This window comes from Castor canadensis, chromosome 5 (genome assembly GCF_047511655.1).
Source record: "Castor canadensis chromosome 5, mCasCan1.hap1v2, whole genome shotgun sequence".
Classification (NCBI taxonomy): Eukaryota; Metazoa; Chordata; class Mammalia; order Rodentia; family Castoridae; genus Castor; species Castor canadensis.
In genome coordinates, this window is record NC_133390.1 from 71122298 (window position 1) to 71147286 (window position 24989).

The 24989-nt window shown below is 47.1% G+C and overlaps 1 protein-coding gene across 2 annotated transcripts in view; it reads right to left on the reverse strand.

The window, feature by feature from the left end:
• Adcy5 (adenylate cyclase 5) overlaps positions 1-24989 on the reverse strand; it is a 145524-nt gene that overhangs the window by 45176 nt on the left and 75359 nt on the right. Inside the window, exons 2-5 of one of the 2 annotated variants that reach the window (XM_074073291.1) lie at positions 15802-15951; positions 15283-15361; positions 11277-11398; positions 391-502 (exon numbers count right to left, since the gene is read on the reverse strand). In XM_074073291.1, coding sequence (XP_073929392.1) covers positions 391-502; positions 11277-11398; positions 15283-15361; positions 15802-15951 — 463 coding nt within the window. The remainder of the gene's footprint in view (positions 1-390; positions 503-11276; positions 11399-15282; positions 15362-15801; positions 15952-24989) is intronic. The other variant, XM_074073290.1, reaches the window with a different exon arrangement.

The window sequence follows — 24989 nt, forward strand, 5'->3', positions numbered from 1 at the left end:
AGATTCAGACATTCTTTCATCCCTCTGGCCAACTGCATCAGGTTCATGGCTCTACGACATTTGATTTGCCCTAAACCGAAATTCTGCAGGGGTGGTGGGCAGTATGAGCTGCAAACCTTGCCACCCTCTCCACACATGAGGTGTAGAGAGCTTCTGTGCCTGTTCCATCATGGAAGGGAAAGCAGCTCTGATTGCATGGTCAGGGCTGACATGGGTAATGAGGACATACAGCTGCAGCCTGTCCCTCTGCCCACCACGGGTTCCCAACAGCAGTTTCTGCCCAGTAGCACACACCCTAGCATTTGCCCACCCCTGGGGGTCATCAGGTCCTTGACCTCAGAACTCTCCCTCAACCAGACCACCCTCTGACCCAAGCTTAGGGTAACTCACCGCAGCCAGTTTGTCAAAGCGGGCAAAGAGCTCATTGAGGGTCATGACCAGCTCCTGGGCGGTGCATTGCGATGCCAGGCTGGTGAAGCCCTCGATGTCAGCAAAAAGGATGCTGGGGAGACAGGTGGAGAAGGAAGACACTGCTATAGACTGAATGTCTGGGTCCCCCAAATTCATACAGCAAATCCTAATTCTGACTGTGATAGTGTTAGAGGTGGGGCCTTTGGAAGTGATTAAGGTCATGAGGGTAGAGCTCTTGTGAATGGGATTAGCACCCTTGTAAGAAAGAAGAGACATGAGCTTGCTTCCTGGCTCTCTGCTTTCTGCTATGTGAGAATATGAAAAGATGGCCAACTGCAACCTGGAAGAGGGCTCTCATCAGAACCCAGCCATGTGGGCACCCTGATCTCAGACTTCCAACCTCAAGAACTAGGAGAATTAAAGTTGCTTACAAGCCACCCACTTTGGTGCTCTGATACAGCAGTATGAACAGACTAAGACAGGCCTCTATACGGGAAGAAAAGTGGTGGATGCAGCCAGGATCCAGCTGGCCATAGAAGGGCTGTGGCCAGCAAATGTCCTAGGGGGCTCCAAGCAGCTTCTGGGGAGGGGAAGAGGCCTCACCCTGGAGAGCCAAGGATGCTGGCCTCTCCCACGACTGGGAGCCCTGCTTCTGTTTTTCCTGAACTCTCACTGCACCTTTACTCACAACCAACAGGACAGGAGGCAGAAAGGCATGGAACTTGGGGTGTGTGTACCCCAATTCCCAATAGCCTCTTAGGCCCACCCCTGTTGACCTCTTCAGCAGTGCCCCCAAGAAAGCAGGACCTAAGAGCGAAGGCCTTTTATACACCTGCTCCAGAAAGTGCTTAAGGCCAGAACAGAGCTCCATAAAGATCTCCTTTCCCAGTCCCATACAGAATGGAATCCAACCCTAAGCTTACCCCAAGACCTCCATTCCAAGGGAATCCTCTGGCAGGGACAGACTGAAAGAGACCCAGGAAGGCAAGAAAGGAAGACCTACCAGGTAACATCTGGAAACCTCTAATCACTGGCCAGCACTTCCAGCCTCACCATCCAGGCGCTCAGCCAGATGTATCAGCTGGCTATGGATCTTTTACCCATCTCTGTAGCTCATGTCCCTTAGGTTGTAAACATCTTTCTTTTCCTTCAAAACACTCTACCAGAAGAGAGTAAAGGCCCTGGGGCTAGAATGTGTAAGGGCTCCTCAAGTTTTTGTTTTGTTTTCCTTTAAAAGGAACATAAAAATGTACTAACTCTCATTACTGAGATGATCCTAATAGCCGCATCATCCCACTGAGTTCTCCAGCTGGCAGAGTGGCTCAAGTGGTAGAGCACCTGCTGAACAAGCATGAGGCCCTGAATTCAAACTCCAGGACTGCAAAAAAAAAAAAAAAAAAAAAAAAAAAACCACTAAAACCCAACTGAGTCCTCCAGCAGCCCTGCAGTGAGGGGCTGGGATGCCCAGATCACAGAACAGGGATGGGGCCTCAGAGAGGAAAGCCAGCTCGAGAATGATCTTAAGGCCCTATGCTCTTCCAACAACCTCTGGACTCTTGAAGTTCCAGGACCCAGAGTCCAATTTGTAAAATTAAGAATGTGACATTAAATACGTTTTGTCGTTTTTATTCATTTTATATCAAAAATGTGTTAGTGTATTAAACATATCTTCTTATTTTTATTGAACATTGACAAATTACAAATGTACATATTGTATATATTTGTATGATATACAATATGAATATAATATGGATCAAATAAAGCTAATTAGACATACTCATCACCTCAAGTAGTTATTACTCATTCCTCCAGTTTAACTAAAAACACTGGACCACCCCTGGGGGGTCAGCAGGTCTTTGGCTAAGCATGTCTTTTTTATTCTGTGTTATGACATCTGAGGCCTTACTGTCCCTAGGAGGGGTAGTCAGATAGAAATAAGTGTCTTTTATATGCAAATTAACCAGCCCAGAGCCCTCTGCAGACTAGTTCCCCCCACCCCCATCATCTGATCTGATCAGACCAGACAATAGGGGACAGCTCCCATACCCTAGAGCTCCATGAAATTACTCAAACTGGCCAGCCTTTTCTTCCCAAGGGAGCATAATAAAGGCTCTGGCCTATGTTTTCCTCCCCTCTCTCTACCTTCTGGCTGGCTCTGACCTCCCCATATGGCCCAGGGAGGCATGTCTCCTCCTTTTGAGAACTACTGCAATCTTTTCAAGGGCAATAATCTTCTCGCCGGTGTCAGCCTCACCGTACCTAATAAAACCTACATTTTAAAACACACAGTTTTCTGCTCCTTACATGCAGTAACTCGTTTAAGCCTCACAGTCACTCCATGAGGTCAGTATCCTTGTTTTTATGGGTGAGGAAACTGAGGCACAGAAACAGTACATCCCCAAACCAAGACCACACAGATAACCCGAATGGAAGAAGCAGAACCAATACACAGTATGCTGTCTGTAGGCCCCTCAGACACTTAAATAAATGAAAGCATAATGCAACTCTCTGGCACTGTCTATGGGGCAGAAGCAAGTGGACAGGTATGTAGGTGTGAGCTATCATGGGGGCTTGTGCTGGGCTGCTGTGGCCCCAACTGAAAGGGATGTTCTCTGCAGCTGTTCACTGGACACACAAAGGCAAACCATCAGGGTAGGTGGAAACAGACAGGGCCACCAAGGAACACATCAGGGGCCAGGCTGTTCACTTCCCAGGAAAAGCACAGGAGCAGCCCCTGACTCTGTGCCCAGAGCCATTCCCATACCCAAGCTCCTCCAGCCCTCTAGTCCCAGCCCGGCTCAGCAGAGGCAACTGCCTCAGGAGGAAGGGCAAAAAGAGTGGGAGAAACAAGACAGGTGATAGGGATGCTGCAAATGAGAGGACAAGAAGGACAGGAAGAAAAGGAGAGGGAGACACTGTCCTATTCCACACATCTCCCCCCAACATCCCATCCCACCTCGTCCCGCCCCGCCATCACTCATGCTTGCTCACCCACCTTTTACTGCACAGGTGAGCCCAAGGCACATTCATCCCAATTACCACATGGGCCCTTCTCCTCCCAGCATAGCTTCAGCTCAGCTCTGTCCACGATTTCCTCACACTTGTGTCCTCTTGCTGCCATCAGGCCCTGTGTTTTTACACAGTTATCTGTATCTGGTCCTGCCTCTGCACACAGAGCCACATCCTACGGCATTGCTGGACACTCAGGACTGAGCTCTGGCAGTAGCCTGGGCAAACTGGCACTGCTGACAACCAGTCCCTCAGATTCTCTCAGCCCTGGGCACTGTTAGGGTTCTTGCCCTGTATCCTGTATCCTGAGCCAGGTCAGTGGTCATGAGGGTGGGGAATGGAGTGGGAAGGGGGAGTAGCAAGGTCTCAGCCACCTCCTAGGATGTTGGGCCTCATGGTGTTGGGCCAGGAAGCACATGGGAGGCCCCCAGTGCGTGGGCTGGGCCTTTGCATTAGTCAGCCATCTGTTTGTGACCCCTCCTTTTCTTCCAAATCAGCTAGCCTAGAGAGTCACTTGGGTTCATGGTTCTGGTAAGGGTTCTGGTCAGGTAAAGGAAGAGCGGAGTCATTCACATCCATTTGGTGAGTTAACACCACCAGGTGTGAACAGACACCAGAGGGCTGTTTTCCAAGGGGTGGTAGAAAAAGGACAAGAGAGGAGGACAGAGGAGCTGACAGCAGTTGGAGCCATCTGAAGGCATGGGCTGGAAAAAGAGGGACAAGCCAAGGACATGGGATGCTAAATACATGGGTGTATGCACAAACTCCACTGATGAGAGAATCCACCCTGAGACAGCTGTACCCTCTCTACTCTCACCATTGTGTAGGGACACAGGGTTGTAGAGACAGGACACCTTCAGCAAGTGGAGTCCAAAAGGACCCTCTAGAGGGTCTGGGGTCAAAATATGTCCCACCTTCCACTTTGCCAGCATCAGGACCCCATCCCAAACCCTACCCAAATCCTACTCTTACCATCCATGCAATGGAGCCCTCCATAGCACCTGTAGAACATTCTGCTTTTGGCATCCTGAAAGAGTCAGGGAAATTCTACCTAAAGGAGAGGCACGCAAAAGAAAGAGGGAACCACACCAAGACCCAGCTAGTTAGTGAGACATTGGGTGCTTTGACTTTTCTTCTTTATATTACTTATATTTTCCAATTTTACCACAAAGAACATACATCCTTTGTGTAATAAAAATATTTATGTTTTAAAGGTTAAAAACAAATCATGTTTTTCTTTTAATACCTAACTGGTTTATCTTCATGGTATCTTCCTTGAACACCCTAGCCCAGAACAATCTTCCTTGTGTCTGAATTTTCAGTAGAATCAGAACCATAAGTCACAACTGATTCCAGTTGTAGCAAAGAAACAGTCAAACATGTTCAACTGACCAGTGCCTCTCTGCTCTGCTTTCTCTCCCTGTCTCCCCAGGACCCTCTATTTTGAGTACAGAGAGCTAAAATAATAAGTCCTTGCTGGTTGCTGCTCCATTCCTCACTGACCCCCCCCCCATTCTGTGTCCCAGGACAAACTCAGGCATTTTGTCAACTCTGGGAGAGGATGTGGAAAAACCAAAACCCTTGTACATTGCTGGTAGAAAGGTCAAATGCTTAAAAGGTAGAAACCAGTACAGTGGTTCCTCAAAAAACTAATCACAGAATTAGCATATAACACAGCAATCCCACTTGTAGGTATACACGCAGATAAATTGAAAGCAGAGACATGAACAGATATGTGTACATCCATGTGCACAGCTGCATTATTCATGACAGCCAAAGACAGAAGCCACCCAGGTATGTGGCAGTGGATGAATGAATGAATAAACAGACTGCCACATACACACATAATGAGGTATCACTCAGCCTTAAAAAGAAGGAAATCCTAACACATATTACAACACAGATGAACCTTGAGAACACTATGATATGTGAAACAAACCAGTCATAGAAAGCACGAATTCTATATGGCTCTACTTACATGAGTAAGGACACAAAGTTGAATGGTGGTTTCCAGGGACTGGTGGGTGGGAGTTATTTAAGATGTATGTAATTTCAGTTTGGGTGATGGGTGGTCAACAATGTGAATGAATTTAATGTGACTGAATTGTATACTTTAAAATGATACATTTTAAAGATGATAACTCTTAGCCTTTATATTTTACCACAACTAAAATAAATAATTGGGACTGGTGGAGTGGCTCAAATAGTAGAGCGCCTGCCTACCAAGTGTGAGGCCCTGAATTCAAACTCCAGTACTGCCAATAAAATAAAACAAGTAATTAAAAAAAGACCCAATCCCAGTGGCCCCCATTAGGGCTGGCTGGGTTGCCAAGCTGCCACTGTTCCCACAGCATTGCATTCAACACTTCTCTTACTATAGGGGCCGATATTCCCTAAGGAGCAAGGATGGTACCTTTTTTCATAGCGGGAACCTGGCACACAATAGCAGCTCAGTATGTTTGTACAATGAATAAAATAATCACATAAAGACTTCTCATACCATGATTGGGTCATACTTTCCCTGGGACATACTTTCCCTGGCATCAGGTCAGGGTACTATGGACAACTCCTTGTGTGGTCTGCTGGCTGAGGATGTGCCTGGTAGTTAGCATTTTCCACCCTCTGCCTACAAGGTAGGATTGTAGATGCCTACAATCTACCCATGGGTATCTGAGCATCTCAGACATTGTCCATGGTCATTATAATTCAGAACCACACCTGAGCCAGACACCACAGCAACCTGGGGAATGCAGCCAAGTCCTTGAAGGAGACAAGAGAGGAGATAATAACCTTAAAAGGAGGAGGAGTTAGGGAGAAATTGAGGAGAGAGGGGGATCAGAGAAGGAAAGACGTTGGGGGGGCATCCCTCCCCCTGGCCCTATATCCCACAAGTGTGGGGAGGGGACTGGTTACCTCATTCCCAGGCCAGGCTCAGTAACCCCTCTGCCAGGATCCAAGATGTAGCCCCCCAGGGTTCCTGGGTACCAGGGAATAAGGTAAGCAGGCTCTGATTTTAAGCTCTTGAATCACGACCCCACCTGCAGAACACTAGGGGCATTGATGGAGCTTGGGAAGACTATTTCCTTGTCAGGTGACTGTACCCCCTAGATAAGGAAGCCTTTTGTCTCTTCCCACAAAGAAGGGTCTGTAATGATCCCTGGTCCACCCACCACCTACAACTTTTAAAACCTAAGGGGCTCCAACACAGGCTAGTCTAGTCAGGTTTGAAGTCATCTTCACTCAGAAGGGTCTACCATGCCCCCTCCAGGGCCATCAGCCTAGGTCTCATGGACAGGTTGGGGCTGGGGGCTTTCCAGACCTTCTCTCAGTTCATCTCCCAGTCCTGGCCCCTCTTATGAACTCTGTTGCCCCACACCACTTCTCACCATTATAAGAGTGATTGCACCCTAAGTTGTTTAACATGTGTACCCTGCAAAGTCCATGTCTCCTGGACATGGAACAGGCTTACCTGTTCTTCCCATAGTGCTCAGTGCAAGACAAGACAAGCATGTGACTATTTACCAATTTTTCCTCATCGTTTAATGTGTGTCTTCTCAAACAGAGGGGCCTCCACCACACCAGAAACAATGTGTACCTTAACTGCAAGCTGTGCTCCTTTCCTTTAGTACATCTTGTAGCACGGCTCATGTCCCCATAGACTAGGGCAGTGGTAAAACATGTATTGAGTGGAGGATTGAACAGACAGGTCTATTCCTAAGTTACAGATGAGAAAATTGAGGCTCAGATCCAGTGACTTGCCCAAGTTCCCACAGCTCACAAGCAGCAGAGCTGGGTATGTACCAGTCTGCTTCATGTGGATATTGGTGTTGCTCTGGCCCACGGTGTGACCATCTGGTGATGATGACCTAGGTCTGTCTGTGTCTACCTTTATTGAGATCATGTGGTATGGTGGCTGCTCTTCGCATCCTCTTCCTCAAATCCTTCTGAGGTTGGCTAATCACCTTCCTCCCTCAGCCAGAGCTCCCAGAATCCTCTCTACCCCAAGAGCAGCCTCTGTTGACATGGCCTGAAGGCCCCAGACACTCCCAGGAGGAAGGATAGCACAGTTCTCACCCCAACCCAGCACTGCAAGCTGCAGGGGCAGGTATTTGGGAAAAGGGGGTTCGAAAGCCATAGGCTGGTCAGAGGCCACAGCCTAGCTGAGCTGCCTAACAGTCTATCTGTCACCATACATCAGACTGGAGAGATATCTGGGGTTCTCAGGGGTGGAGTCTCTAGGGGTTCCCTGGCTCTGGTCTGCCTCATCCCATAGCCACGGGTGTTCCAGCACCAAAGCCTCCTATGGGCTCCCTGGCCAGTCCCTGATGAACAACTATTTTCCTCCAGGCCAGGCGACAATAAAGCCTCACAGGGCGGTGCCCTCGTCTGTCCTTCTTCCTTGCCCAGGTCAAACCTCTCTACCCGACACCCCATCTGTCCTTAGTCTAGGCCTAATCCGTCACACTGCAGAGTTGATTTATTTTTCTTGTGGCCTTGCTCTTGGCGGGGCCAAAGAACAGCATGTCATCACCCTTTCTAAATATTACAACTCCGTAGAGAATTGATGAATGTGACTCATCACCTTCCCATCTCCAGCTAGAGAAACCCAGACTTTTTCCTGTTGATACGGGTGGGATAACAATTATAAAAATAACAGTAACAACAATCATCGCAACTCCCAATTACTGAGCACTCATGTGCCAAAAACTGTGCTAAGCACTTCCCGGCATTATTCCATTTATACTTCACAACCCTAGTAAGTAGAAACTCTTGCTATCCTGTGTTGTAGGTGAGGACACTGGGGTTCAGAGTGGCTCAGTGCCTGAAATTTGCTTTGGTCACATAGCAGGAATGACGAGCAGGGTCACTTGACCCCAGAGCCCAGGCCTAACATATACACCCCATTGGCTTTCTAACAGCTTGGTCCCAAAAGTGTGGTGTTCAAACTATGATGCCCCGTTACTACTCACCTCCCCACCCAGCCAAAGTCCAACCCCAAAACAGAGGCCAGATATGCACTATGTTTCCCCTAGGCTACATCATGACTGGCAAGGGCCCAGGGAGAGCAGCCACAGTGGGACATTTGCATATGACTGTGGTAGGGTACCACACCCTCTGATGAGCACCAGCCACTTCTCTCCCTAGAGATTACTCTGTCCACATGAGAATTGCAGCCTCTTGGTTTTTTTAACTCCTTTCATCTCTTTTCTGATTGCTGTCATTGATCCTGACACATCCTCAACAGAAATACCCCCACTGTGGCTTGGCCTGACTCATGCCGAGTAGATGTTTAGGATGCTCTGTGATTGGGTCACTTTTCTTTGATGGACCCAAAGTCATTGCCTCCATGGGGAGTTGGGAGGCACCAGGAGAGTGGGCCATTCCTCAAGCTGGATCATTGGGAATGGGCCTGAGTGAGCCCCTCTGACCAAACCCCCTTGCTGGAGGGCTGGGAGCCTGAGGGCCAGCAGCTGTGGGACAGAAGTGTCATGATGCCTGCCAGTTGGAAGAGGGAATGGCAGGAGATGGCAGGGACTGGGCAGAGATGCAGAGGCCACAGGAGCCAAGGTATTGGCTGTGTGCCAGGCAGGAACCTGTGTCTTACATAGCAGGCTGTTTCTGTGTGGTGAGTTTTCTGGATTTCCTTTGTGTTCTACTTCTGTTTGAGTGAAAGTTGTGGAAAACTCTGCTGAGCTAACAGCAATCAAGGAAATTACCTTTTGTCTAGCTCTGCCCTGGACAATGCCAGAGCCAGCAAGGTGGTGAAGACAGGGCCAGACTGAGAGAGGAAATTCCAGAAGGGGCAAGCTCAGGGGCCAGGCTCAGATGTGTTGAGACCATTTTCCAGTCACCCTTTCCCATCTGATACTTGAGCCTCTGAGATTTGTCCTAATTGGGAAGGCAGTTTCTTCACATGTCCCATGTTGGAGACCTAAGGCTTTAGGATAGCCTTGATGGGTCTTCAGTCACTTTATGGACACAGACAGATAGACAGACAGACAGACAGACACACATACACACACACACACACACACACACACTGGAAGCCAAACCTCCCTCCCCACCTCTCCTCAGTTTCCTCTTGCCCTGGGGGCTCCCCAAGCCACCTTGTCCAAATCCTCTCTCCTGGGTATACAAATACCAACTGTGCAGGAGTCAAGCAAAATAAAGACATGGAAACCAGAAAGCTTTAAGTAGGGGACAATCCTCCCACTTAACCAGCTAAGGATCTTAGACAAGTTATAAATCTCTATGCCTCGGTTTCTTCACCTGTTCAATGAGGGTAAGAAGAGCACCAACATCTTGTATTTGTGGGGACTGGGAACATATGGAAGCACTTGGGCAGCTGCTGGGAGAAGCACACTTTATGGAAGCATGCACTATGATCCCAAGTGGTTATTCCATACAGGATGACAGAGGTGGGCATGAGGAACAACAGCAGAGAAGCCAACACACATGCTGCCTAATAGCCTCACACCCAGCAGTCACAGCATTGCCTCCACCATTCTCTCTGAGCTCAGCCCCCTCGGGAGGATGCCTCCTGGTTCTGGAGACTCAGCCAGGGTGGCCTTCTGCCTAGGAGATCAAAGCTGTAGCTGGCTACACCAGCTCTGCCTTATGTGGAGCAAGGGTGGGCTTCAGAGGGGCTAGGAGACTCTGAAAACTGAGCACAAATATGTGGTGCAGCTATATTTTTCCCCTACAGGCTTTTCTTCTCTCTCTCTTTCTCTCATACTGGGGATTGAACTCAGGGCCTCACACTTGCTAGGCAGGTGCTGTACTACTTGAGCCACACTCTCAGCCCTGGCCCCTGGGTTTTGAGAGAAGATGGATAACAAATTCAGAAATAGCATTTTCAGACACTGGGGCATGCTTAGGGGATGAACAGCCCTACTCACTCTGCATAGAAAACATAGATCCCTTGCTGTCAACAGCCTCTCCTTCGTGTGTGTGTGTGTGTGTGTGTGTGTGTGTGTGTGTGTGTGTGTGTTCCACTGACTCACTTTATTGAAAATGCAGCCCCAGCACCCAAAGGTTCTCTTTATAGTGACCTTAGAGGACTCAGGTGTCAGAAAAATTCAGTTAGGGAGAAAGTAAGCTCATACAGCAGTTCCTTTTCTGGGCATATGGGAGGATTACCAGGCTCTCCAAGAGCCACACTGGATGAAGGCTACTGTACCGCTTCAGGTCCCTGTGGAACTCCTAAGCAGATTTTGCATTCTATTAATCTACATCTGTTTGCACATCCCTGCTGTCAGTGGCTTCTGTCTAGGGAGGCAGCAAATATGCAGGGAAAGGAGTTTGAGCTTAGGAGTTCAGGCTAACTTGGGTGCAACCCTGGCTTTAGCACTCCTGGCTGAGGAGCCTTGGGCAAGGGTCCTGCCATTCTGAGCTGGATCTAGAAACTGGGAGTGCTGTTCGACTCATCTTGCAGGGATACTGAAAGGATCAGTGATAAGATGGGCAATACCTAGTACAGTGGTTGGCATGCCTGGGCTTCGAAGGCATGCAAGCTGTTGAGGGTGATGAAGATTGTGAAGAGAAGGGACACTGGGGTCCTTAGTCTATGCTTTCTATCTTCCTTATCAAGCTAGGAGTCTCCCCAATAGGTGGTGTTCTTTCTTTCTTTTTTGTTCCTTTCTTCCTCAATCCTCTCCTGAAGCCTCACTGCCCCCTTCAGCCCCTAAAGAAAGTTAAACAGGCACAGTGATAATTCACCTTGCAGATGGAGGGGCAGGATTGGCTGGCTCCAGACAACCCACACTCCAAAGCACCAGGTCACCCTGTGGGCTGCATCGCTTAAGGAAAAGAAGCCGGGATGTCTCCTTTGGGATCCACCCTGCCCTTACCCCTACCTCACGTTGTCATGTTTCTGGATGTAAATCTTGTGGAACATCATATCCTCCTGCTTGGCATTGATGTCTGCTTTCATCTCCATGGCAACATGACGGGGAAGGACAGACAGCAGGAGCCGCTCCTGTGGAGGAAAGCAGGCATGTCTGAGGAAAGCAGGCGAGTTTGTCACCTCTCCTTCTTCCTGCTTAGAAAGTTCCTTCTCATCTACACCTCTACCCTGAGAAGACCTCTCAGGCTCTCCTGAGATTCATGGGAACAGCACCTGTGTGTACAGGGCGAGTGGGGCAGCTAAAGTCATACCCTGGGGCTCCCTGGGACAACTCCTGGTCCTTCCCCAGGCTTGCCACCTTGCTTACTGGGAAAGGCACTCCTGGCAAACCTATAAGTAGTGAGTACCTTGGATTAGAATCTGATTTTGTCTGAGGCTCTGTGTGACCCCTGGGAAAACTACTGAACTTCTCTGAGCCAAAAGAGGTTCCTCTTCCATGAAAGGGATAGGCTTGTTGACTGCATTACATGAGATTCATTCAATCAGTCATCCAGTATTTACTGAGAACCTACCATGTTTCAGGCATCATTCTGGGTGCCAGGAGTCATAACCATGAAACTATAGATAGGCAAGTTTCCTCCTCCTCAAAGCATTCAGACTCCTGGGAGTGTGGGGTACTATGAGGGCACTGAGCAGAGACACCTGGCCTAGACTAGGGAGAGTTAGGGTGATCAGAGAAGGCTGCATGGAGACCAGAAGGATAGGTGAGTGTTGCAACTTCACATGGGAAACAGTGGCCCAGGATGACTTTGAAGAAAACAAAGATGTCCAAGCCAGCCAAAGGGGAGGTGGGAGAGAAGCAGGGGCAGGTCATGCCAGCCAATTAAGGGATCTTGACTTTGCCCACTTTCCTAGTTCTCTTCTAGGACCTGTCCTGCTCCAAGAGATGCAATTGCCTCTTGTGTAGGGTGGTCTCCACTGCTGCACACCACAGCTCTCACTCCGGGCCAGGCCCTCTACCAGGTTTGCTCTCCTCTCTGTCCTTTTGTTCTAGCTATCCCCCTCATTCTCCTGCCCTTCTCTTGGCACTGAATGCTGGTCCCCTCCCAGGTGTCCCTAAGACTCTTCTGTTCCTGGGTCTTTTCTGGGTCCTCTTCCTCCTCTGTCATCATTCTTGCCTCTTCTAACCCACTGCCAAAGCTTTCACCACCCATAAGCTTTAACTTCACCCCCACACCCCAGCTCCCACCCAGGGTCACTGGTCTCTAAATGCCCACCTGGATGTCTTGCCACCACCTTGACATCACACCCCCAACCAGACTGGCCTTTCCACCTTTTTTTATTCCTCAGGTCCTACCCACAACACCCCCATTCTCCTGCACCAAGATCAAGACCCTGCCAATGTAAACTGCTTTCATTTGCAGAACTTGCCTCTGGGACTCAGGCCAAATTTTCAGAATTGATTAAGTCCTGCTGACCTGGAAACAGTTCTCAAACTTGTCCTTTCCCTTCTGTGCTCTCCTCCACTGTCCATGTGCAATACTCACCTGACTCTAGACTCCAGTGGCACCACCCTGCCCACACAGCCTCTCCTCAGGCCACCCAGCTGCCTGCACATTTCCAGTTTCTCTTAATCACTGCCTTTGTCACATCACTCCCCTGACAAACACCACCATATCACATATGGATTCTCAGGGACTCACTGAACCCACTCCTCGTTATTGTCCACTGCAACCCAATGCCCTCACCCCTTTCCCTGTGCCTTGCCCTTTCCTTGGCATGCTCTCTACAACTAGGCCCACCTGCAGTTCTCCTACCCACCATCCCAGCCTTGGCATATCACAGGTCCAGGCCCTTTCAGGTCCAGCCTGGTTTCAAGTCCAACCTGAATAAGTTTCTCTTTCTCTAAGCTAGTTCCCCACAGCAAGAGAGCACACACCTGACCTTGCCTTCTGTGCCTCCTGGAACTCTGGAGATCAGCCCATGCCTCCAGCCTGGCTTTGAGGTTTCCACAATCTGGCTCCCCTATCCCTCTACCTCCTCTCCTAGCACTCCAATTGAAATCTACACTCCACAGCGAACCATGGGAAGCTCCCCAAGCTTGTAGGTACTTTTCTTGTCTTTGTTCACAGGTCCGTCAGCTGGAATCAATGCTCTTACTTGCTGCTCCTAACCCTCCTGCAGGTCCTCCTCCTTCCTAGGAGGCCCAGCTCTGGCTGTACCAGCCCTATCCCACCTTTTGCCTTCTTTTATAGAGTCCCTGATTATGCTGTACGTGAATGGCCGGTTAACTGTGCCTCCCTTTGGTGAGGGCAAGGAGAAGCCTCCTTAGGGACAGAAACTATGTGTTGTCCAGTGCCACAGCCCAGGGACTTTATAGTCAGGCAACTGGCAAATTAGTGAAGAATGCAGCTCTCCACCGGTTGGTCTGGTCTCCCCAGGCATCAGTAAACATAGCCATTGAAGGTCACCTCACATTTACTGAACTCTCAGTAAAGAGTCACTGATGAGAGAAACATGAACTCTCATCATGGACAATTCTGTGATATGGGACCAGGAGAAAGTGCACTAAACTATGTAGATTCAGAAGGGACCTTCCTACATTTATAACTACTTCTGGGGCTAAGGACTAGGTGACATGGGCAGGGGTGACCAGAGGAACAAACCAGTCCACTAATCACACAGCATATAGGAACTGCTCTGAGACTCCAAGAAGCCCTTTCTGCATGGCTTGCTGGCTCTGGTTGGTGATAAGAGAAAGCAGGCTGCCTCTCCCCAGCACCTTGGCTCTGAACATGGTGTGGAAAAAAATAGTTTCTCCCCCAAGTCCTGTGGGTTTGGTGGCATGTACAGCATCTGGCCAGGGCCAGAGCAAGTAAACTGATAAGCTATAAAAAAGGTAATTATCAGGGGGTGGGGGTTGAGGAGGAGGTGGCATAAACAATGTATACACATGTAAGTAAATGTAAAAATGATAAAATAAAAGGAGAGAGCAAAAAAGGTAACTATCCAAGATAGACAAGGTGGCACATACCTATAATCCCAGCACTCAGGCAGGAAGATTGAGAGTTGGAGGCTAGCCTGGGTTACATACTGAGACACTGCTCCCCCCCCCCGCAAAAAAAAGAAAGATAATCATTCTGGGGAAGGGGTGAAGCCCAGAGCAAGAAGGGACACTGGGAAAGGAAGATGTCAGTTCTCAGAGAGGTCAGGCCTGGAACAGGGATAAGCTGGAGGCTCCTGTGGAATGCTGGGGCTTAGGGAGTGAGCAGGGTGTTGTATGCCTAAAATGAGGTAAACCTGTAGACAAAGGACAGTGGGAGGACTACAGAGACACTACTGAGCACAATCTCCTTCAAGAGGCTGGACCAGGACTTCAGGCAGGACCAAGAGTAAATGGGGTGGTCATGCTTTGGACTGGCCAGTGTACATGGGGTACCTGGTAAGATACAATGGCCACAGAGGGAGTGCAGGTGGGGAGGCAGGGTCAGACAGGGACAAATGAAAACTCAGAGAGGCACTGTATGTTCACCAGCTGTGTCACTACAACCATCTAGCATGCAGCAGTGAAACCACTCTGCACTTAAAAGTGTTCACAGTGTGCACTCCACTGCTGGCTTAGCCATTTTCCCCCTGTCCCCAGCTCAGAGGCAGACCTTCCATGTTCATATATGCCATGGAACCTGACGGCATGTGGCACACAGAAGGGCTCCACTGATTTTGCCAAGGGCTGGGGAGGGAGGACTTGGTCTGTAGTAACCTCATCTCATAAGAGTCATGCTTGGTCCAAATACATGGGAGACCCACTACTAATTGCTCGCTCTCACCATCATCCCTTCCTCCCCACCCCGTCCCCCACCTCCTGTCTGGAAGTTCTATAGTATAGAGTTAACAGACCTCTATGGTCCACACACGGGAGAAAGGACAAGGGTGACTCAGACCTGAACCCCAAACAGGACCCTGTCCCCCAGACAGCTGGAACCCTGAAGTTGACCTCAGGCCTCACCCCATCTCACCTTTGCAGGGAGAGGTGCCCAAAGACTGGGAGCCTCACCCAAGTCTGTGAATTGTTGGCCTCCCTTGGCCCAGGACAGTCTGGGGAGAGACAAAGCTGTCATCCTTCTTTGAATCACCACACCCAGAACTGGGCAGGGAGGAAGTGCCAGGTGTGGGGACCTCAGGGGCATTACATGTCCCCTCTTTTTCTTCTTCTCTCCATAAGTGCTTACCTCAATCTCAGCTAGAAATGCTGACTGCTCTCACCTCTCCAACTAGTGAGAGGGAGAGAAGGAGGAAGGGAGGAGCCATCCTGCTGCTTGGCTTATGTTCAAACCACATGTGGAGACTATGTGCAAGAGCAGGGAGGGCCTAAAGGATTCCCACAGAGCCAGGAATGCCAGTTCTCTAAGGGGAAATATTCTTGGGAGGTGAGGCTGGGCAGTGGAATAAGGACAGCCCGTGGGGTGACGAGACAGGCCTTGGCTCTCTCCACTACCCCCTGGCCAGTCATACCAGATCAGGAAGGCCTCACTCACCTGTTGCTGGTTCTCCCGCTGTGAGTGGAGGCGTGCCTGGATGCATTCCCGGGTCTCCTGGAAGGCCTGTCTTTGGGAGACCTCAGCTGGATAGTGGGTGCAGACGCCCACGATGTTGGTACAGGAGAAGATGAGGACATTGGAGACAAGCTACAGAATGGGAGATAAGCAAACCAAGCTCAGGCTTGGAGCAGGTGCTGGTCACTGGAGCCCAGACCCCAATCATCCTGGCCCCAGAGCATGGAGACCCCAGCCCATGATTTAGCAAGCACATACCTAGCTACTAGAAAAAAATGCCGAGGGCACCCTACATGCAGCTACACAGATGGAGAAGCCAATCTTTTTTTTTTTTTTTTTTTTTTTTGTGGCTCCATAGTAAACATTTATTGTATCAGTTTCTTTTTTTTTTCTTTTATTATTTATATGTGCATACAAGGCTTGGGTCATTTCTCCCCCCTGCCCCCACCCTCTCCCTTACCACCCACTCCGCCCCCTCCCTCTCCCCCCCACCCCCTCAATACCCAGCAGAAACTATTTTGCCCTTATTTGAGAAGCCAATCTTAATCATTCAGGCTTTCTGACAACTTCAAACCCCAAAGCTTGGCTGATCCATGAAGGGGTGTGACCCCTAAGGACTCAGAATCAATGGATAATCATACTGAACATGTCCAAAGTACCCAAATTAAAAGATCTGCTGGAGGCAAGCAGGGCATACCGTGAGGAAAGTTCCACAGGGGCAATGGGACTTCACTTCTGAAAGTGTGATAGAGCCTAGTTTAGCAAAAAGGGATGCCTTTCCAAAGAAGCCTTGACTTATTACTCCCAGAGATCCACTCTGCTCCCTTAAATTCAGGATTTGCTGGCCACCCATAAGGCCCCAGTACTGTGCAAAACACTCTGAGGAATGAAGGAAAGATGCAGGGCCTGACCAGTGGGAATCTGTCCTGAGTGGGGCTCATCTCCTTCCTTCCCAGGTTGCCCTTCTTTCTCTGTACCAGCCCAAGCTCCCTGACAACCACACACACTAGCAGGCAGGCATCTGCCCTCTCCCCTGCTACACAGACACACACACACACACACACACACACACACACACGCATTGGCATAGCTTCTTTGAAAAAATAAGGGAAAATAAAGCAATACAACAAAAACCCACAAAGGCAAGTGTATATCACACAACCAGCGAGCTGGTGTTTAGTCAAAATAGATCTTGGCAGGTAAACTACCTGGGGATCTGAGCATATGGAGCTTGGCCCTGCCCTTTCTTCAGGTCACTTGCACTAGGAGTCTCACAAGGATGCTCAGGCCCGCAGGTGGTAGAGGCTTCACGATGCACCTCAGTCCTCCTCCACAACTTGATTCTGAGCCCCAACCCCAGCACTAAACCCCGATCAGCCCTGCACCTTCCATTGTGGCCCCTCTGGCCTCCAGGAAGTCCATGTTATCTAGTCCCGGGTGAGGAAGGCACTTGTCCATTTGGGACTTCAGACACCTGACAGTGGCCTGGCAGATGACTCCCACACTCTTCTCAAGGGCCTCTTTCTCTCTGGAACCTAGAAGTTCTGTCTTCCACTCAGGTCAGTGCTCTACCTGAAGGCTTCCCCCAATATGTTCTGAGTTGGTCCTGACTCTCACCCAGGACCTCTCAAGTTGAGATCTGGTAGCCATGTAGGCTCCATACCAGTTGTAGTATTTGCTCTAGAGATGTCCTAGAGGGTGTGTGCCCTACTCCATGAACAGAAAATGACTTTCAGTCTCCCATTTCAAAGTTTGGCTCTTTCCCAGCTGAAGAGTACCTGAGTCCCCAGGTGTCTCCTGAATGTGCCTGCAGGGAAACCATGGTCTCAGGTGACAGGCTTCCCCCCAGTTCTGCTCTGTTGGCTACTGTTGCTGACTTGCAACTCCTACAACTCCCACCCCAGTCCCACCTACCCCTGAATCCCATCACCATCATTTTCTGTAAACACATGGCATAGGAAAACCTTGTGACAAAGGAAGATGACCTCTACTCAACAGGAATGTGCCATCTACTTGAACAGTGTTATAGATTAAATGTTTGTGTACCCTTGAGATTCATATGTTAAAATTTTAATGCTAATGTGATGATGTCAGGAGGTAATTAAGTCGTGAGGGAAGAGCCTCCATGAATGGGATTAATGTCCTCATAAGAAGAGATTCAAGTTTTCTCCCTTGCCTCTGTTTTCTACATGTGAGGATAAGAGAAGACAGCCATCTACAAACCAGAAGAGGGCCCGCACCAGAAACTGGCATCCTCATATTAGACTTCCAGTCTCGGGAACTGTGTCAAACAAATTTTTGTTTATAAGCCACCCAGTCTATAATATTCTGCTGTAGCAGCCCAAACTATGTAGGTCAAGGAGGTAAGTGATAAAATCTGAAGGAGAATCAGTAATATGAAGTAGAAATAGATTAATACCAAGCAAAAAGTAAAAGAAGGTGGGGGAGAGCAATGGAGAAGCAATGGGGGAGACCTCTGACCTCTGGACTAAGCTCTGAATTAGGGAGAAATGTGCCAAGACTGCCATGCATGAGAAACTCCCATACCCAAGGTACCCTGGGCCCTTGACAAATAACCCAGTCTCTCTCTGATTCTCCAGATGTCCACAGAACTTAGACTAAGAGACTTAGATTAAGAGAGCATGGCATGATCCTTATACAATGAGAGCCATTAAAGACCACTGAACCAAATAGTAGCAGAGTGGCAAATTTGGAAAGATTCATCAGGACAAACATACAAGGAATGGGAGGTAGTTTAGAACACTGCCACAGAAGCCTAAAGTATGAGGGAGCAAAGACCTGCCTGAGGCTGGGAGGCCAGGCAGGGCAGAGCTGACTCAAAAGGAAGATCCCTTAAGATCAGGGAGGAGAAAGTCCAGAAAGAAGTAGCCCATGGACTATAGTATTAACTAGTATAGTAACTATGAAGTGAGACCCTCAGAACAGGCCTCTGGGAAGTAACTGAAAACCACTAAGTGATGGGTAAAGAGAGAAAAAGAGAGGAGGACGTGAAGACTGAAGGATGTTCTAGTTAGGAAAGGTCTGAGAAAAGAGAGAAGGAGGTCCCAAATGATAAAAAATAAAATAAAATAGGACTGAGACAGGAGAAACCACAAAAGAGACAGTCAGGAGCTAGTTTCTGATAAGATATTATGTCATTATAACACAATATGACCAAGCAAGGTTACCCCAGGAATGAAGGCTAATTCAGTATCAAAAATCAAACAATGCATTTCTTCATATTAACAGAATAGAAAAGCGCATGATATTTCAATAGTTACTGAAAAACCATTTGACAAAATACAACATGTATTCATGATGTTAAAAAAAAACTCACCAAATTAGGAATTGGGAATGGAAGTCCCTTACTCTGATCAATGGTATATACAAAAACGTATAGCGAACATCATACTAAATGTGGAAAGACTAATGTTTTTCCCTAAGCGTGGGAAACAAGCAAAGCTGTTCCCACTCATCACTCCTACCCTACTCAATATCATAGTGGTTGTCTTAGACCATGCAGTAAGTAAGACAAGAGAAAGAAAGAAAAGAAGTACAGATTGCAACCAGGTGTGATGGTACATTCATGACCATAGTCCCAATGTACTCAGCAGGCTGAGACAGGAGGAACACTTGAGCCCTCAAGTTCAAGACCAGCCTGGGCAACACAGTGAGACCCCATCTCAAAAAAACAAGACATACTAATTGGAAAGGAAGAAATAAAATGATCTCTTTTTGCAAATGGCATGATTGTCTACACAGTAAAACTTGAAGAATCTATAAAACAATTACTAGAATTAATATTCAAGCATAGAAAAGTCATAGGCTATAAAATCAATGCACAAAAAGCAACCGTGTTTCTTTATATATGCAATGAACATTGGATATTTCTAAAGAAACACTTAAATAGTATCAAAAAACATGAAAGTTATATAGAGTATAACAAAAAACGTGCAAGACCTGTTTACTGAAAACCATAAAAAAATGAAAAAATTAATTTAAGGCTTAAATAAAAATGGAGAGATATACCACGTATTGAAATAATATTGTTCAGAAGTCAATTTTCCTCCAAGTAACCCACAGACGCAACACAATCCCAATCAAAACTATGAGACTAGCCAAAATAATTTTGAAAAGGACAGACCAAATTGGAAAAGTCAAACTATTTAATTTCAAGACTTACCATAAAGCTACTCTAATTCAGATGGTGTGGTACTGTCAAAGGATAATACACAGATCAACAGAACAGAAGATAGACTATAGAAATAAGCTTATATTTATGGTTAGTCAATTTTTGACAATGTACAAGACAATTTAAGGAGGAAAGGACAGTCTTCTGAATTAATGATGCCGGGATAACCAGATACCTACATGCAAAAGAATGAAGTTGGACCACCAGCCTCACGCCATATACAAAAATTAAGTCAAAGTGGAGTAGATATTTAAATGTGAAAACTACAGCTACAAAACTTTCAGAAGAAAGTATAGGGATAAATATTCATGATCTTGGATTAGGCAATGATTTCTTAGTTCTTACACCAGAAATGTAAATAATCAAAGGGAAAAAACATAAACTGCACTTCATCAAAATTAAGGCCGTCTACCCTTTAATTTGATGCTGTTGGGCTGGGAATGTAGCTCAGTAGTAGAGTGCTTGCCTAGCACATCCAAGGCCCTGGGTTTAATCCCCAGCATCACAAACAAAATAAACAAACAAAAAGACACAGTTAAGATAATGAAACATCAATGGGCTAGTAGAGCGGCTCAAGCTTTAACAGCATCTGCCTAGCGTGAGGCCCTGAATTCAAACCCCAGTGCTGCAAACCACCCCACCCCGCAAAAAAAGACAGTGAAACAACAAGCCACAACACAGGAAAAATTATTTGCAAATGACATACTTGATGAAAGAGCTGCACCCAGAATTCATAAAGAACTCTCAGACCTCAATAATAAACAACTCACCTTTTAAGAGAGCAAAACATCTGATGGATGGTTTACCAAAGAAAATTTAAGTCTGACAAATAAACACCTGGAAAGATGTCCCATAATGCTGGCCATCAGGGAAATGTCAATTCAAAAACCACAAAATATTATCTATTATATTAGAATGGCTAATATAGAATGGCTAAAGTTCAATCAAGTTAAAAAATGGAAGAAAAAAGAAAAAAAGAACCGCAATAACAAATACTGGTGAGAATGCAGAACAACTAGAACTCCTACACCTTGCTGGTAGAAAAAAAAAAAGAAAGAAAGAAAAAGGTGGTACAGCCACTTGACCCAGTAACCTCACTTTAGGTGTTTAATCAAATGAAATGAAAAATTACACTGACACAAAAATCTGTGCAAGAACGTTTACATACACCTACTCGACTATAAAAAAAGAACAAACTACTGAAACACACAACCACAATTAATCTCAAATGCACTGTGCTTAAGCAAAAGAAGCCAGACTCAAAAGAGCACATATCATATGATTCCATTTACATGGCGTTCTGGGAAAAGCAAAACCGTAAGCAGGGAGGGTGGGGCTGGCTACAAAGGGGCAGCATGAGGACATCTTTTGGGGTGATGGGATGGCCCCAGACCTTGACTGTATTAGTGCTTACACATCTACATGCATTTGTGGAATCCACAAAGCTATATGCTAAAGAGGGTGAATTTTACTGTGCAGTAAACCTGCCTTATTTGCAGATTTATTACAAACCGTTTTGACCAAGCACAGTCAGAAAAATAACAAACCTTTAAAAATCAAAAGAAATGTCAAAAACAAAAAATTTTAAATCTGCATCCGTTACTAAGCTCAGTTGATGCAGGGAAGTTCTGTCAGTCCCGGGTTATCATCAATTGTTTAAACCATTGTGTGCTGAGTGCTTCCCTTTAATTTTGTGAAAATCTGCCTCCTCAAAAGCAAGGTAAAAGTGAATGTGCTTAACTTCAGTGATCAAGTGAAAGTTTGATTTGTTGAATGATGGCATATCTTTATGGGAAGTTGGATGGGTGAAAATGAATCAAGCATCCTCAGTACAGTACTAACTCTATGCCTTCTGACATTCCTGCTTTTTCCTCAATGGTGGAACTACTCACCTGTGGATACCAAGGGTCTAATGTATACAAATTATCTTAGCAAAAAAGAACAGGAGTTGGATTCAGAAGCCTATCAAAGATAATGTAAGGGGTAGACCAGACAGGGAAGTGGTAGCCTTTCTCTTTCTGAGGCCACAAGAAGAGGCCAGCGTGGGTTTGGACACGTGACCCCAAGGTAATTATCAGCTGGCTGCTGCAGCCACTTGCCCAAATCCCCAGGATTCTCCTGCTGTAATGTGACCCCTTGTGGGGCAAGAAGGCCAATAGCAGCAGACAGTACAAATCCAGGTAAACCAACGGCAGTAACTCAATAGGAGTGCAAATGGCTTTACTAAGCTTAGTGTGCCTCAGTGTTCATCTCTTATTCACTAAACACAAAACTGGACGAGCACCAAGAGGATGCTGGGGTTGGAAAGAGGGGTTTTGAGCAAAGAGCATTTTTGACAAATTGGACCTAAGAGTGAAAGAGATTAATACCTGCCACACACATCTCCCCTCCCCCTCACACACACCACCACCACCACCAAAAAGCACGAAATCTGTGCTGCATCAGCCCTTAATGGTTGCTAAGGCCCCTGGGAGATGCTTGGGTTATGAATAGAGAGGGTAATGAATAGAGAGGAGGCATCAGTCAAACCTGATGGAATTCTGTGTATGGACATCTAGGAAGGAGACTAGTACACACAACCCCACACCATGGGTATAAGGATGCTATGTGCAAATGCTACCTGTCCCTGCCTCACTGATACAATGATCACATACTGAGCCTCTTCCTATGACCTCAAGGAGGAAGACACAATAAAGGCAAGGATAAGCCCTATCCTTACCTGAAGGTCTTAATTAGTAAACAATCAAAAATGTAAGGATGGGAAAGACTGTTGAGACCACAACAGCAGGTAAATAGTGGCAAACAAACTGGTTGTTGACTCTCCCCCTGCCGGCCTTACAGGACATATTTAACTATTCCAAATATGTGTGTGTGTGTGTGTGTGTGTGTGTGTGTGTGTGTGAGAGAGAAAGAGAGAGAGAGAGACAGAAAGACAGAGAGACAGAGCGAGAGACAGAGAGAATAGAGGGGAGGTTGGGGGGGTGTCAGTGACACATACCCCACACTACACCAGTGGAGTCAGGAGTCCTTCAACCTGGGAGTAGCCCCAGCAGCTACTTTTCAAACAAGCCCTGCAGATGGCTCAGGTCCAGGTGGACCAGACCCAGGTGGTCCCAGGACCACACCAGGAGAAACCCTACCAGAGGGGGAATGTCTGGAATTCTATTCTGAGCGGAAACCTAGGGGAGATGCCTATGAATATTTAATAGATTTCAAACCCCAGAACTTCTGAAACCCAATCTCTGCCTGGCCACAGGCTTCAAGTTTGACTTGGGTCACTGGTATGAAGTTACAGTGCTGGCTTTGTACAATGTCTCCTTGGCAGAAGACCCCAAGAAATCCCAGCAGCCAGCTGTCAGACACTGCAGTTTGCCCTGCCTCTCCTCTGAGTTTTCATGGAGCACCACAGCAACAGGTTCACTACTCAAAAATTCTGGGAACGGTGCAAGGCCAAGAGGGAGGAGGAATAAACAGGTCTAGAATAAAAGGAAATAAGTTGGGAACAAAGGCTGGGAAAGACCCTGCAATTGGCTCTTTGACCTCACTCCTGTTCTCTTGCAGTGTGGTTGGTTCACAGGGATAGTAGTGGTGGTGTACAACTCACAGCTCCTCAGGGACCTAAATTCTGTGATTTGACAATGGGGGTGGGGAGGATAGAACAGTCAGCTAAATTCAAGTATCAGACACACAACAAATAACTTTTAGTACAAGTAGATCCCATATAATATATGGGACCTACTGATAGCAAAAAAATTATTGTTTGTCTGAAATTCAAATTGAATTTGTGTTTTACCTGGCAATCTTACTAGGAATTCTTTTCAAACCACACTTGCCCTTCCCCAGTTGTGACACCCTCTGCCCTGTGAGCCTTAGCACACTAGGGCGGCCCAGCACCCACTCCACCCAACTCCCCTTCCAGATCAGCCTCTGCTGTGGTGCAGCCTGCTGACACAGGGAGCAGGCGGACCACAGCATTTTCTCTGTACATCAAAGTCTGAAGTCAACCCAGTGAGTGCATGCCAAGGAGAGATTCGATTTTCCACACCTACCCACCCAGCCTCAAGGGCCTAGACGACTTCAGGACACTGGGAATGAAGAGCAGATTATCCTGGGGGAGGCCTCTCTCTCAGGCATGCCACAATTCCTGCCAGTCCTAGGCCTTTCCTAGTTTACAAACACACAAAGCTAGCAATCATGAGTCTCCAAAAAAAGGAGTTGACAAGCCTGCCAAGAGCTCCTTCCAGCTACACAGGACTTCATCTGTCCTACGAAGTGGTAGTAGAAAGCTCAGGGGACCTCTGTGGAATCCCACTAAGATACAAAATCAAATAAATCAAGGAAATATAATCTTAAATTATATATCCTAATAAGACTTATAGACATGTTTCCTTGTATACAGCATTATGTTCAATTAGATGCTTAACACCATTTTTCAAATGTGTTACATATTTTTAAACCTTTTCTAAAAAACCCTAGTGACACCTCTAAGATGTTTTCTTTTTTTTTTTTTTCTTTTATTATTCATATGTGCATACAAGGCTTGGTTCATTTCTCCCCCCTGCCCCCACCCCTTCCCTTACCACTCACTCCAGCCCCCTCCCTCTCCCCCCACTCCCTCAATACCCAGCAGAAACTATTTTGCCCTTATCTCTAATTTTGTTGTAGAGAGAGTATAAGCAATAATAGGAAGGAACAAGGGGTTTTGCTGGTTGAGATAAGGATAGCTATACAGGGCATTGACTCACATTGATTTCCTGTGCGTGGGTGTTACCTTCTAGGTTAAGTCTTTTTGATCTAACCTTTTCTCTAGTTCCTGGTCCCCTTTTCCTATTGGCCTCAGTTGCTTTAAGGTATCTGCTTTAGTTTCTCTGCGTTAAGGGCAACAAATGCTAGCTAGTTTTTTAAGTGTCTTACCTATCCTCACACCTCCCTTGTGTGCTCTCGCTTTTATCATGTGCTCATAGTCCAATCCCCTTGT